At 36.3% G+C, this 14,934-nt stretch overlaps 1 protein-coding gene across 1 annotated transcript; it reads left to right on the top strand.

The window, feature by feature from the left end:
• Positions 1-735: 735 nt before the first annotated feature.
• On the top strand, positions 736-14,343 carry LOC132106454 (WD repeat-containing protein 26-like). Its single transcript, XM_059512147.1, has 14 exons — positions 736-1,312; positions 2,531-2,630; positions 6,630-6,686; positions 7,142-7,278; positions 7,505-7,602; positions 8,686-8,842; positions 8,922-9,060; positions 9,155-9,295; positions 10,348-10,467; positions 10,555-10,700; positions 10,780-10,858; positions 11,560-11,689; positions 11,767-11,961; positions 13,488-14,343. The coding sequence occupies exons 1-14, from the start codon at positions 762-764 to the stop codon at positions 13,511-13,513; spliced, it is 2,076 nt and encodes a 691-aa protein (XP_059368130.1). The 5' UTR covers positions 736-761; the 3' UTR covers positions 13,514-14,343.
• Positions 14,344-14,934: the final 591 nt, after the last annotated feature.

Genomic DNA, 14,934 nt, shown 5'->3' with positions numbered 1-14,934 from the left:
ATATCCAGGTCTATAACTCAAACCCAGCCAGCTGACTGATATTTAATGCTTTTTGTTTTATAAACTCACATTTTCACTCATGACTTTCAGTATGTTTTATGTATAAACTACTCTTTGAAACTCTTGGTTATAGGTCAGATAATTATGTGTGGATTTGTAGATTGTGGATCTCTTTATGCTGTTCTCAGTGTTTTATTGTTAGACAGAATGAGAAAAAATATTTAATGTCTAAAAGGGCACATTAAACAGCCAATAAAAAGCTAAAAATGTACATTAAACAGACAGATTTTAGTAGCTTCTTATTGAATTTTAATAATCAACACAAGTCTAGTAACCAGAAGTCTAGTAAACAAATCTAGTGATGAATGTAATATAGTGAAAAATGTAGAAACACTTGTCATTTGAAGGATAGATAGATAGATAGATAGATAGATAGATAGATAGATAGATAGATAGATAGATAGATAGATAGATAGATAGATAGATAGATAGATAGATAGATAGATAGATAGATAGATAGATAGATAGATAGATAGATAGGTGGCTATATGTGATAACATTAATAAGTAAAGGATTGTAAGGGCTATTGTCAACCATAAACAATTTTATAGATTTTGAATATATCCAGTGCTCTGATAATCTGTTAAAGTCTCTATAAATGGTAAATTAACATAATTATTGATGAATTATGAGTCGGTGGTAATTTAATGCGTGCGCCCCCTTTTGGCGGGAGCGCCGTCCGGAAGTGAGGCAGCAGGGGAATGTCCGGTGACGTCAGAGCGTCTGGACGCCATTCGATCTGCAGCAGCTGTTTGGAGAGTAACAACAACAACAACACGACCGAACGAGCCTCGCACCGAACGCGCTCTGGACCGCGGGAGTCCGAGGCCTCTTTCCCCTCCCCCGGGCTTCACCGGCTTCTAACCACGGCCGCTCTCGGTGAGGAAACTCTGGCCTCCGCTTCCTCCTCCTCCGACTCGGACACCGGTGGAGCGTCGCCGCCCCCGCGGAAGAAGCACCGATCCTCGGCGGCGGAGGGAGTAGGAGAGCCCGGGGCTTCAGCAGGCCTTTCGTCAGCGACCCACCTCAGCCGAACCGGCACCAACATGCAGTCGAACGGGACAGGACAGGAGCAGAACCACCCGGCCAGCGCGCAGAACGGGGATGCCAACGGCCTCCAGAGCAACGCAGGCTCGGCTTCGGGGGCCTCCGGGACTGGTTCGGGTTCCCTGAAGAAGAAGAAGCGTCTGTCTCAGGCGGAGGAGGACGTGATCCGCCTCATCGGACAGCATCTGAACGGGTTAGGGCTGAAGTAAGTGTTGTCGTACACACCCGGACCGAGTCATTTCTGGTTTGACAGATCCCAGATTTTGCACCCGTTATGTGATCCAATGAAGCGAGCTCGCGACATCGAGATTTAAAAATCGCGTTCAGTGACAGTCAAAACCTTTATTCTCCCAGAAAATTAGATACATATATCAAAAATTTAATCTAGAATATCATACAGTTACACATGAAAGAGAGATGCGATCACAGATGCACGTCTGTGTCAAGAATTAGTCGGGCCCAGAAACATATTTTAGCTTTAATAGTGTCAAAAGTAACGTAGAGATGAATTCATTACAAATCAACATCCATTCGCTGGTTTATTACATATGTGTGTTTACGCATTATCAAATAATTATGACATTTTGTGTGTGGTTGTCTTTTAATGGCGGCTGTGGAATGTGTGTGTAGCAGCAGCTGGTTTACATTAGAAGAAGCTTGAATCTAATTTGAGTGGAGATCTGCTAAAGCCATCAGCTGCTTTTCAGATTCAAACCACAAAACGTGAATCCAGAACAATCCATATATGCGTGCTTGAACACACAACTCCGAGATCTAGACTACTAGATAAACTAAAGCATCAAGGGAACTGAAAACACCCATCCCCTCCCCCTCACACACATACACACACACACTCTCTCTCTCTCTTTTGTAATCATAGCATGACGTCATTCTGTCAGACCCTGCATTCAAAACACTTTCACTCTGTTTTAGAAGCCTTCATCTGTCTGTAGCATCCCAATCACTGCTATCAATTCTATCTGTATGTTTGAGCTCATCTGTGTTATCCTGGCTTTGTTCAGCTAAAAATATATGTACAGAAATGTTAAATTTTGAATATAGGACCATTACACGCCATAATAAAGCAATATGACACACATAAGAGTACTGATATTAGTTTGGATGTGGCCGAGTGATGCAGGTACATACAAAATCCCCCGGAACCCTATCATCTTGTGATTATTTTCATAATATAGCAAGGACAGAGTGTGTTATCGATTTTATGAAACATATGCTAGGAACTCAAAAGTTGATAGTTGGTCTTTTAACTTTCTTTTTATGTCAGATGGGATGCACGCTTGAGCTTTTAGTTGTTGTTTTACTCAAAGACGACAAATACATACAATCAAGCTTCAGTTACTGTTTTTGATAAAGGTTCGAAAAATAAGTGTTGAATGCACTGTCATGTATTGTCTCTTTCCAGTCAGACGGTGGATTTGTTGATGCAGGAATCTGGCTGTAGACTGGAGCATCCATCAGCCACAAAATTCCGGAACCATGTCATGGAAGGCGAATGGGACAAGGTGAGCTCCTGCCACACTTCATATATAATGTCCTGATTTTGTCGGTTTATGCCACTTTTATCCTGTTTTGGTCACAGTTGACACAATTTCATGCCCAGTACTTTCTTAATTGCGTTCCTTGGGTTTGTTTTTCATGATGCTGTATCAGCACATAGTAAAGAAAATTTAGTCTTTATTTTTTGGCTGACTTTCAACCAAACTTTCCTATTCTTATGAAAAGTGTTTTAATTTTTTTGGATCTTATTGACAGTTTTGATGAAGTGAGTCCAGATTTTATTTTAGATATTTTTAATCAAAGATAATTTCTTACCAGACATATTTTTTTATGTGTTGATATTTATTTACTTTGTCTATTTTTTACTTGTGGTAGTTGGCATGGTGCTAAATAAAGTAATAATAAACAAACACACTTTTGTGGGCAGTAGTGGCCTAATGGATAGAGAGTTGGGCTTGTAACCCAAAGGTCACGGGTTTGAGTCTCAGGTGCAACAGGGACCACGACTGAGGTGAGACCCTTGAGCAAGGCACCGAACCCTCAACTGCTCCCTGGGCACCACTGTATTGGCTGCCCACTGCTCTGGGCATATGTTCACGCACTTCACGGTGTATGTGTTTGTTCACTACTCACTGATGTGTGCCCTTGGATGGGTTAAATGCAAGGCACAAATTCTGAGTATGGGTCACCATACTTGGCCACAGGTCACTTCCTTTTCTTTCAATTTCACCAATCAAGTCAGTTCCTAATGGAAGTGGCTACTTTTTTCTACCTCATTAAATATCTTACTACACTTGGAAATATTCACATTATTGAAGAACAATAAACAGGGCACTAAGAAATCCATATTATCTCCCAAATTTCATTTAGCCCCCCCCCCCCAAATTCTGTTAGTATTGTACCATTTTAATTAGTAAAATTTTGTTTCATTGGATTAAATGCATTTTAATAATCAATTCAATTCAAGTTTATTTGTATAGCGCTTTTTACGATACAAATCATTGCAAAGCAACTTTACAGAAAATTAAGTTCCACAATATTTAGTAGTAGCCTAAAAGTGGTGATCAGTTTATGTGCAAATGACAGGAATTTTCAAAAACAAATTATACAAGACATAGTCAACCAGACGATGAACATTATTAACTACAGTTATAATGTGATTGCAAAGTAACAATATTTGTTAGTTCTGTATGTTGTTTCAGGGTTAGCATCATCTGAGGTCCTCTGAGGGTCAGCATCATCTCTTCTCAGGTGTTCTGGATCCAGACTGGAGCTTGTGTAAATCCAAGTTACAAAACAGAGAAACAAATAGAGACATCATTAGCGTAGCTGCTTTTCCAACAAAGTAAAATTAATTAGTTTAACCCAAGCTAAAGAATAAGAATGCACATTTGATCAGATGCAACAGCAGTCACAATTTAAGTGCTGCATTATTCGAATGCTTGGCGAAAGAGATGCGTTTTTAATCTAGATTTAAACAGAGAGAGTGTTTTGTGACCTTAGGGAGCGTGATGGGTTGTAACGTGGTATAAGGCTAGATAGGTACGCATGAGCTAAGCCCATAAGGACCTTATAGGTAAGTAATAATAATTTGTTACTGATAGTAGCCAGTGCAGAGACTGTAAAATTGGGGTAATATGATCATATTTTCTTGACCTGGTAAGGACTCTAGCCACTGCATTTTGGACTACCTGTAGCTTGTTTATTGAAGAAGCAGGACAACCACCTAGAAGTGCATTACAATAGTCCAGTCTAGAGGTCATGAATGCATGAACTAGCATTTCTGCATCAGAAACGGGTAACATTTCGTAGCTTTGCAATGTTTCTAAGATGGAGGAATGCTGTTTTTGTAACATGGGAAATATGGTTTTCAAAAAACAAGTTGCTGTCTAATATAACACCTAGAGATTTGACTGTAGAGGAAGTAACAGTACATCCGTCTAGTTGCAAACTGTAGAGATTCTGTGTACTGTTTTTTTTTATTTATTTTTTTATTTTTTTTAGGTCCAATAAGTAATATCTCCGTCTTATCCGAATTTAGTAGGAGAAAATTATTGGTCATCCAATCTTTTACATTTTTAACACACTCTGTTAGCTTAGATAATTTAGAAGGTTCATCTGGTCTTGTTGATGTATATAGTTGAGTATCATCAGCATAACCGTGGAAACTAATCCCGTATTTTCTAATAATATTACCAAGGGGCAACATGTATATTGAAAATAGAAGAGGACCTAGGACAGATCCTTGTGGCACTCCATATTTTACTGGTGATAAATGAGAGGACTCCCCATTTAAATAAACAAAATGGAAGCGATCGGACAGGTAGGATCTAAACCATCTTAGAGCCTGCCCTTGATTACCTGTATAGTTTTATCTATGAGTATGTCATGATCTATGGTGTCAAACGCTGCACTAAGATCAAGTAAAATCATCAATGAGAAGCAGCCTTTATCTGACGCAAGAAGCAGGTCATTTGTAATTTTAATAATCAATTGAATAAATAAAAATTAACAATTCCTTAATTTATTATATTTTAACACTAATAGTTCCATATATTTTTCCATAAGTCCTGCATTTAAACCTTTTTTTTGTATGATAAAATACAAAATCTATCAAATATGGTGCTAATATAAATTAATATAAAACTTTAACAATTTAGTCTAATTCATCCTTTGTAATAAAATCTAATTAAATTTGAACAATTCCTTTCATTTTAATTCCTTTCATTTTTTGACAAACAAAGTGGTGTCCAAGAGAGGTTTATTGTTTAAATTAAAACTTCAGAAAATTGTGATATTCCTTAAAAAACTGTTTTAATAATACTGTTGTGGAAAGCATAGGGTTCTAAATGAGTAGTGTTTACTAAGATCTGATCATGCTGAGTGATGGGTGAACTGTAGGTCAAAGGTCATGTAAATGTGTATAGAAATGAGGGTACGATGGAAAGTGGTAAAAAAAAAAAAGCTTAATTCCTTCTGGATTTGCATGCATAGAGTTTTATTCTTGTCTCTGAAAAAGCTTTGCCAAGACTGTATCTTAAAAATGTTGATCCTTTAATGCAGCAGTTATTCTCTAACCGCAAGTGTGATTTTTTCAGAACATGGTTTCAGGTCTTTCCTTTTCCTGTTTACTTCATAACCAAATTAAAAGAAGAGAGTCTGGGGCCATTTGAAAAGTGGACTCATATTTCTGACTGCAGTGTAATTTAAATTGGTGGAAATAAAAACAATCCAGTTATGTAATGCTTTATACAAGAAGAAGCAATTTTATTTGACCATCTCTCATCTGAACTTCGGAGAGTTTGGACTATTAAAACCAAGCTCTAAGATGAAAGGCAGAAAAAACAATCATGCTCAACCTTTAGGAAAATGCTTTTCAGAGCTCATGGTGGGATAAGATAAAATCTAGAAATTGTTTGCACATTTAGTTGATCGTGCTTCTGTCTCGAAGAGCTGTTTGGACCGCTGAAGCAGCCGTTTCTGACGGGGTTTTGGGTTTATTTTTACTTTTCCTTGTCTTCTCCCTCCCTGAACTAACAGTGGCAAAGCTGAATCCTGTTTTTCCATCTAATTTGTTCCTAGTTTTCTGCTCCTGTCCTGTCCCGTTCGACTGCATATAGAGGCAAACTTAAAAACATACTTTTTCTTTTTTCAGAAAATGCTGATTAGTTTTAAAGTGATAGCGCATTGAGGAATCAAAGTCAAAATTACCTCACTTTCATTGGTTTCATCATTAGTTAAAACAATATGTGTATTGATTTTAGAATTCAAATCTGTGTTTTGCTTTTTGATCTTTTTGGTTTTCTAATCTAATGCAAAGACATTCAGACATTTAAAGCATTACTGAAGTGTCCAGATCCTTTTGGGGGCCAATTTAATTTTAAGTATTTTTTAAAAAGTTCAAATGACTTAACTAAACCCTATATGGTTGATAGTGATACCCCCCCCCCCCCCCCCCCCAAAAAAATGCTGAACTGACGCTTTTGTTTCTTTGTGGGACACAGGCTGAAAACGACCTCAACGAGCTGAAAGCATTGATGCATTCACCCAACGCTATTGTGGTAAGAGCACCGGACTCACACGCGTGCACTTTTAATACTGAAAGCTTCATCTGGAACAAGTGTTGTAGTAATCTTTCTGGCTAAGGTTGCACCATCTGTTCACTTAAATTAGGGTAATTAGAGGGTTATTAACTAGCTAGCTTGTAACAACAGTAAAAAAATAAGTCATATTTAGGTTTAAACTTGGTGCCCCTTTATGTCAAAACTAGTCTGCCCAGATTAGTGTTTGTAGTTCTCAGTGAAGACCAGAGTCTGGTTGATTTAAGTGAAACCCAATTGTCTTCGCTTTCACCCTGTCTGTGTCCCTGTGTTATGCCTTTTTAGTTCTAACCATGTTTTTAATGGTAACTGTTGTGTGAATATAAAGTGGACTATTCAGCCACACATTTGATAAATGAGTCACTAAAGTGCTACTGAAAGTGATTCTTTTTTTCTCTCTCTCTCTTTGGTTCCAGCGGATGAAGTTTCTGCTATTACAGCAGAAGTATCTGGAGTATTTGGAGGATGGAAAAGTTCTGGAAGCTCTGCAGGTTTTGAGAGGAGAGTTGACTCCACTCAAATACAACACCGATCGAATCCACGTGCTCAGCGGGTACCAAATGCATGCATGTGCATTAACATACTCGCGTTATTGATATTCATAAACAACTTCTCTATCCTGAACGGTTTATATGTTATTGCTAAAGATTTATTAAAGTTTATTTATTTCTCTTCTATTTCCAATTTCCTACTATTGTTCTCTAAAGAAAATGGTAATCACTCTGTGATTGGCTGTGACAGCTGTCAATGGCTCACTCTGATTGGCTGTGTGTTTTAAGGTATCTGATGTGTAGTCATCCTGAGGATCTGAAGGCAAAGGCTGAATGGGAGGGAAAAGGCGCTGGATCACGCTGCAGATTACTGGACAAACTCCAGAGTGAGTGTGCAACCACACAAACATTTACAAGACATACCAAAGACTTGCAGACCGTAGCTATTGATTTTATTAGGGATGCAAAATATATCAAAATAAATACGAAGTGGTGACACAGGAAACCCAAAGGCTGTCAATACAGATTATGACCAGTTGCACATCCTTCCACCTTTGTAATTTTTCTGCCTATTCTAGCATCTAGAATAGTGATTACACTTTATTTTCAAACAACGTTTATAGAGTATAATTAGACCAGTGGTTCTCAACCTTTTTTTTTCACTGCGCTGCACTATGATCTAAGCGCCAGTCTCATGGGCTACATGCATATGATTTACATATTAAATCACCAATACAAACCAACCAAATGTATAATTTTATAGCCTAAATATCATGATATCTAAACCATTATTTATTGAACTAAATAGACAACTCTGCTCACCATTAACAAAAGTAATGTTTAAGTACTGAGTAATATTAATTAAATATTTGTATTTAATATAGTTTTTTTTCTTGCGTTTGTTGCGTGTAATTAAGCATAATTTATTATTATTACTATAAGTACATGTAAATACACATTAATATAGAGTAAACAATTATTGCTAACTTGTATAAATAAACAATTATATTGTAAGTAGTTTTTTGTGTTACTTTTGTGTAATTTATTATTTTAACAAATTTTTATAATATTATTTTATAGTACTTCTATTTAGACACCTTAAAATAACTTTTTGCATTTTAGATTGGTTTACTTTTTTTTTTTTCAGATTTAGCGTACTTCTGCTGCCACTTTCTTTCCCTGCTGATTTATATAATATTTATAACTTTTTAGTATTAAAATGACATAATTATGAATGTTATAATGAATGAAGACACCTAAAATAAATGTTTTGCATTTTTAGAAAGCTTTACTTCACTTAATTTTAATTGTTTAAGGACATCCTAGAATGTATAATTTGTCAGGTTTAGCTCATACTGTGTGATGGCAGTTTTTCTCGTTCATAGACAGTCTTTTGCTAATTACTCATTTGTCTATTATTTCATATCATATGTCTGTGTTTATGATTGTGTGTGTGTGTGTGTTTTTAGCGTACCTGCCCCCCTCTGTAATGTTGCCCCCTCGGCGGCTGCAGACGCTGCTCAGACAGGCCGTGGAGATGCAGAGAGATCGCTGTCTTTATCACAACACCAAACTGGACTCCAGTCTGGACTCCGTGTCCTTACTCCTGGATCACGTCTGCAGCAGGTGTGCCTCGTTTACTCTGTCTAACGCACCCTTCCATCCTCAGAGATTTCACATGTATCGTCTGCACTTGTGTCTGCAGGAAACAGTTTCCCTGTTACACGCAGCAGATCCTCACAGAGCACTGCAATGAAGTCTGGTTCTGCAAGTTTTCTAACGACGGCACTAAACTCGCCACCGGCTCAAAAGACACGACTGTGATTATCTGGCAGGTGGAGCCGGTGAGTGAAGACATTTGTCACATGCAGCAGAACATTTTTCTGTTTGTTTGAGCATCTCGAATAAATGGACTAATGTGCTCTCTCACACACACAGGACTCGCATCAGCTCAAGCTGGTACGGACTCTGGAGGGTCACGCGTACGGTGTGTCGTATCTTGCCTGGAGTCCTGATGATGTTTACCTGATCGCCTGCGGTCCTGACGACTGCTCCGAACTCTGGCTATGGAACATTCAGGTAAACACTTAATGATATATGCATTTTTGGGGTTCTAGCAAGAGATTTTCTAAATCTGCACTGATCTAATGCTGATTTCAAGTCATGATTGTGTAAGATGAAGAGCACCCATTGAACACATAGTTACCCAGATTTTCTTTGAGCTCAGGATATTCTGTCAATTGAAGAATCATGGTAGAAACTGCCTGTTTTTAATTGTTTTAAAGTATTATCAATTGTAATGGTGGACTCTAATTTAGTGTGTATTGTTTACTGATGTACAATTGGTGTAAAGATGATAGAAAATGGAAGGATAATAGGAGGTTTAAAACTACTCGTTCAGCCACATTTGAGGCTCATTTTACATTTTCTATCATTCACTGTGGCTACTTGGAAAATATAAAATACATAGACAAAGACAAAGGCAAGCATCTACTAGGTGCTTAAAACACAACCTTTGCTCGTCAGTGTGTTGCAAAAAGCGTATGTTGAAAGTGACTAAGAGAATTGTCATTATTATTACAATATACAGTATCCAAAATAGTTTTCAGCCATGACAGAATATAAATGTATTAATAAAAATTATTAAAATGTTTTAGAAATATGTGTTTTAAAATGATCATTTTTATTAAAATATTTATTAATTCCCAAATTATTTTCAAACATATTTAAATTTATTGCAGCAGTGTTATCCTATTTGCTGTCTTTAAATTCAATAGTTATTTTCTTTAAACGTAATGAAATATTTATTAAAAATAATAAAAAATTAGTTTTAGATTTTTTTAAAATCATTTTATTTTTTGTTAAATTGTATTACATTATTAATTTAGTTTTCTTTTAAATTCAAGTTATTTAAATACGTTTTTATTTCATATAACTATTGTGTTTTTATTTTTATTTTTGAATTAAATCTAGTAATAAATATCAGCTTTATTTTGGCATTTGGCCACCCTTATTGGTTGACTACTAATCACTAATCATGATTTTCCACTCAAGCATTTTAGATACAGACTTCATTTTTTTTTCTTTAGCTCAGCACTGACCTCTGACTCTCTTTTCCACCTGACGGTCAGACAGGAGAACTGCGGACAAAGATGAGTCAGTCTCATGAGGACAGCCTGACCAGCGTTGCCTGGAACCCTGACGGCAAGCGCTTCGTTACGGGAGGACAGAGAGGGCAGTTTTACCAGTGTGTAAGTTCAGAACGGGACTAAAGAGGTTGGATTGACAGGATTTGCCAGGCTACCCTTAGTAATGATTTGTTGGATGTGATTGGGCAGGATCTTGAAGGAAACCTGTTGGAGTCATGGGAAGGCGTGCGTGTGCAGTGCCTGTGGTGTATGGCCGACGGCCGCACTGTTCTCGCCTCTGATACGCACCAGAGGATCCGTGGATACAGTTTCGAGGACCTAACGGACAGAAACATGTATGCAGCTCTTCAACTCGATTATCATGAGTTTTGAAAACTCTGTCTGACCTTTCGCTTCTCTCTGTTCGTACTCTAGAGTTCAGGAGGATCATCCGATAATGTCTTTCACTGTTTCTAAGAATGGAAGATTAGCTTTGTTAAATGTAGCAAATCAGGTAAGCAGATGTGACTCAAACGTGTTTCATCGTTATTATTACAATATCCAAAATGTTTACTTTATTTTTTTATTAATGTTTTTAATAAAAGAATAGTTTTTTAAAAACATAATAAATGGAAACTTTTATTTTGAATTTTTCTGATTATTTTCAAATTTTTTACTGCAGTTATATTTTCTTATATATTTGCTACCTTTCAATCAATTTATGTAATTAAACATTTTGGTATAATTATTTAAAATTATTGATATTAAAATGATATTTAAAATTTTTTCTAATTCATTAATTTTCCGTAACTATTCGGAATTTGGTGTTATTTTATTACAGCAGTATTAATTGAAATAGTGTAATAGTTGGTAATGATAATTGTTAAAAATTGCTAAATATTAAAATTGTATTTCTAATTTTTCTAAGTAATTTTAATAATATTTTATTTGAATTGTGATTTATTTTTGGAGAATAATTATTTTTGAGAATAGTGTTATTTTATTGCAGCAGTGATACTCTTATGGGATTTATTATTTTAGGTCAAACTGTGTGATGTTTTATAATTAATTAAAACATATTATGAATAATTCCTACAATTATTTTTCACATTTTGAAAATTTGATTTGCAATGTTGTCTGTACATTATTTACCATCTATAAATGACATTGTGGTACACAGTTGTCCTAACCAAATGTCATGTTTGTTGGTAACAGGGCGTTCATCTCTGGGACCTACAGGACCGTGTGTTGGTCAGGAAGTTTCAGGGTGTGTCACAGGGCTTCTACACCATTCACTCCTGCTTCGGTGGACACAACGAGGATTTCATCGCTAGCGGCAGTGAAGGTACTTTGGTTTATTCCTCAGCATCTTCAGGTGCATTTCTTATGAATCGTTCTCACTCAATATATGCCGTCTCTCAGATCATAAGGTATATATCTGGCACAAGCGCAGTGAGCTGCCGATCATGGAGTTGACGGGACACACACGCACAGTGAACTGTGTCAGCTGGAACCCCTGTATTCCCAGTCTTATGGCCAGCGCTTCTGACGATGGCACAGTCCGTATCTGGGGACCTGCACCCTTCTTGGAAGCACAAGAGCTGGACGGCCTCAATGGTACAGACATGCTATCCAATCACAGAACAAACAGGAAGTGTAATAACCCTGAGAGTTCCATTCTTCAGATTCATTGATGATAATTCAAACATGGATAATCTAAGTTGAGTTTATTATTGAGTTTCAATAATGTTCTTAAATTCAGCATGACTTAATTCACATTCCTGGTCTCATTGTGCATATATTATGCAATTAAAAAACATTGTCTTATTTAAACATTTTTAATATGAAAATAAGATTAATTTGTTAAATTTTTCTAACTTCCAAATATGTCATATAGACAATTATACAATTATAATTGATAACAGATTTTGTTTTTATTTTTTTGGAAAATATAAAATACATTGAATGCCTTTATTGTCATTGTATTTCCTGCATGCAACGAAATTAGGAAAATAGTCATTAAGTATTATTATTTATAAACTGACTTCCAACCACCTGCTGTATAAAACTTCACAACTTCCAGTACATTTTATAAATAATTAAATTATAACTTTTGGGGGGGGGGGGGGGGGTTTATTTCATATTTTTAAAAAAATAATTTTCTTGCAATAATTAATTGCAATAAGAAAACACCATTCTGCATGTTTTTTTTTACATTTAAGTAATGTATTTAATTGAATGGCCCGTTTCATATTGAAATGCATGTTACAGAAATAAAATGGATTGTGACTCCTTTATGTTGGCTTTAAACATTTTTGAAAAACGATTTAACTACTTAGTTACAGTTGAATCTTATTTGAGGCTGTTGGACATTCAGCCAGTAGAACATTATGTATGATTGTGTCATGAATGCATAAACAAGCGTCTTCTTTGATATAAGGAACAGAGACTATTTTGTCAGTGAGAATGAGACTTACAAAAGCTCAAATGTTGTCAAACAAGTTTTTTCACTGTTCTGATGTGACTGAAGTTTTTGTTCCAATGAATAGTAGCACTGCTTAGTCATAATTTAACAAAAGGATAGATTTTTATTTTGTTAGTACAACACTCTCCTAAGGAACAGTCTGGAGAAAAAAATCTAATAACCATATCTTAAAGTGTTTTTGTGGTGGTGTTGTTTTCTTTGTGTGTGTGTAAATCCCTCTTATTTGATCAACTATTGTTCAGAATTTTGTAGTTGTTTTTTCATATATATATATGTCTCTTGTGTTCACCAAGGTTGTATTTATAAAAAAAATACAGTAAAAAAACTGTAAAATGGCTATTATTATTACGATTTAATATAACTGTTGTGTACTGCGTATATTTTAAAATGTAATTTATTTCTGTGATGCACAGCTGTATTTTCAACATCATTCCACCAGTCTTCAGTGTCACATGATCCTTCAGAAATCATTTTAATGTGCTGATTTGCTGCTTAAGAAACATGTTAAAATGTTGAAAACAGTTGTACAGCTTCATATTTTTGACAAATACAAACTTCAATAGAATGACATTATTTGAAATGAATCTTTTGTAACATTATAAATGTCTGTACAGTCACTGTCGATGAATAAAAGTTGATTTTTCTCTGATTTTCTCAGAGAGTTGCAGTAGTATGGACAGTTGATGGCAGCCCTGGAACAGATGACTTCGCAAATGCGAAATCCAACAGAGAAAAACACGATTACAGCATTGTCCTCCTCCACAACGACGCACGAGTACAAACACGAAAGAGATCCAGAACCTGGCTTTCAAGAGTCTGGAGGCAGCAGAGACCTGACGCTGATCCGACCCGCTTCCATACCGATGGATCTGATCTCTTTCCCTCCACGGGATTCCCGTGGCTGTTCCCATTATTACCCTTTCATTAGGCCTGAAGACGAGAGCTGGAGCGCCCGGGTGGGTGTATAAACCCACACTCTGTGTTCTTCTCTGTCTCTCGCTCTCGATCCTCCAGCAGCAGAGGATGAAGCACTTTTTAAAAATATATATATATTCTAGTCCTAGCAATTCTCTCTTTTGTTCCTTTAGCAGTTGATCAGCTTGGGCTTTAGTGTTGATGATGATGGAGTGCTGTAGGTTGTTTTTTTTTTTTTGTTTTTTTTTTGTATTTCAGAACACAAATGCATTGGTTTCAGATGGACTCCCACGTCATGCATCAGCAGGGGTCAGAGGTCACAGAGAGTTTAAATGTTTGACTGAATTCTGCTTCAGCATCCCTCCTGTAGCACAGCCGTGTGTGTGTGTTTGTGTGTGTTTGTATGTGTGTGTTTGTATGTGAATGTTCAAATGTGCCTAAAGTTGGTATACGTTCGCATGTGGCACTGTTTTCACACCAGCGTGAGTGTGTCCCTTGTTTAGGCGTACGATTTATTTTAACAGAAAACAGAATCTGATCAAAGCGCCGGAGAACTTCATCTGTGGAACAAAAACTTGAGAACCTTTTTTTTTTTTTTTTTTTTAAGAAAGCTGTTCGCAAAGTTCCTTGTTTTCATCACATACCGGCGTTCGGGAGAGACTTTGTTATATTAGTACAAAATTAAATTGACTGAGCTTTAAACAGAAAAATACTGTGACACTCAAACTGTCAGTCAGATTTTTGTAGTGTATAAATGACCTATGCAGCAACGTTTGAGCTGAGAGCCCCGTGTGATGTTTCTTGCAGCAGGCATACCAGCGTTAAAATAAACCGTCTCTGACCGCACTACATTTCATCCTGTATACTAGTTAAGTAATATACACTCAGTCACAATCCCTGAGCTGTTTACACCAAATATCCAGCTTTTGAATCCCATTTTTGGAGATAAATATTTGCTATGGACTGATATTAAATGTTTGAAAAGAAATGCTTTTCTGCCTGTTTTTATGGAAGTTTTTGTTCCTTTCTTTGGTTACAATATTTCATTTTATTCAACTTTTTTTTGGGGGGGTTGACTTTATTCTCTGTATCATTATATTAAACTATAACCAGATAAATTGTCTCCTCTTTTTTAAAAGAAACTTTTATTTAAGCATTATTGGCGCTCTTTCCATTTAAAAAAATAGTTG

The sequence above is a fragment of the Carassius carassius genome, chromosome 27 (genome assembly GCF_963082965.1).
Source record: "Carassius carassius chromosome 27, fCarCar2.1, whole genome shotgun sequence".
NCBI classification, from domain to species: domain Eukaryota; kingdom Metazoa; phylum Chordata; class Actinopteri; order Cypriniformes; family Cyprinidae; genus Carassius; species Carassius carassius.
The sequence above is the reverse complement of the archived record's forward strand: the minus strand, read 5'-3'. Positions and strand labels throughout refer to the sequence as shown.

Bases quoted from the DNA above. Each gene is read 5' to 3' on its own strand.
- LOC132106454 (XM_059512147.1), top strand. From the start codon at position 762: ATGTCCGGTGACGTCAGAGCGTCTGGACGCCATTCGATCTGCAGCAGC. The intron at 1,313-2,530 runs GTAAGTGTTGTC...GTCTCTTTCCAG, and splicing joins CTGAACGGGTTAGGGCTGAA to TCAGACGGTGGATTTGTTGA. The intron at 11,690-11,766 runs GTACTTTGGTTT...GCCGTCTCTCAG, and splicing joins CATCGCTAGCGGCAGTGAAG to ATCATAAGGTATATATCTGG.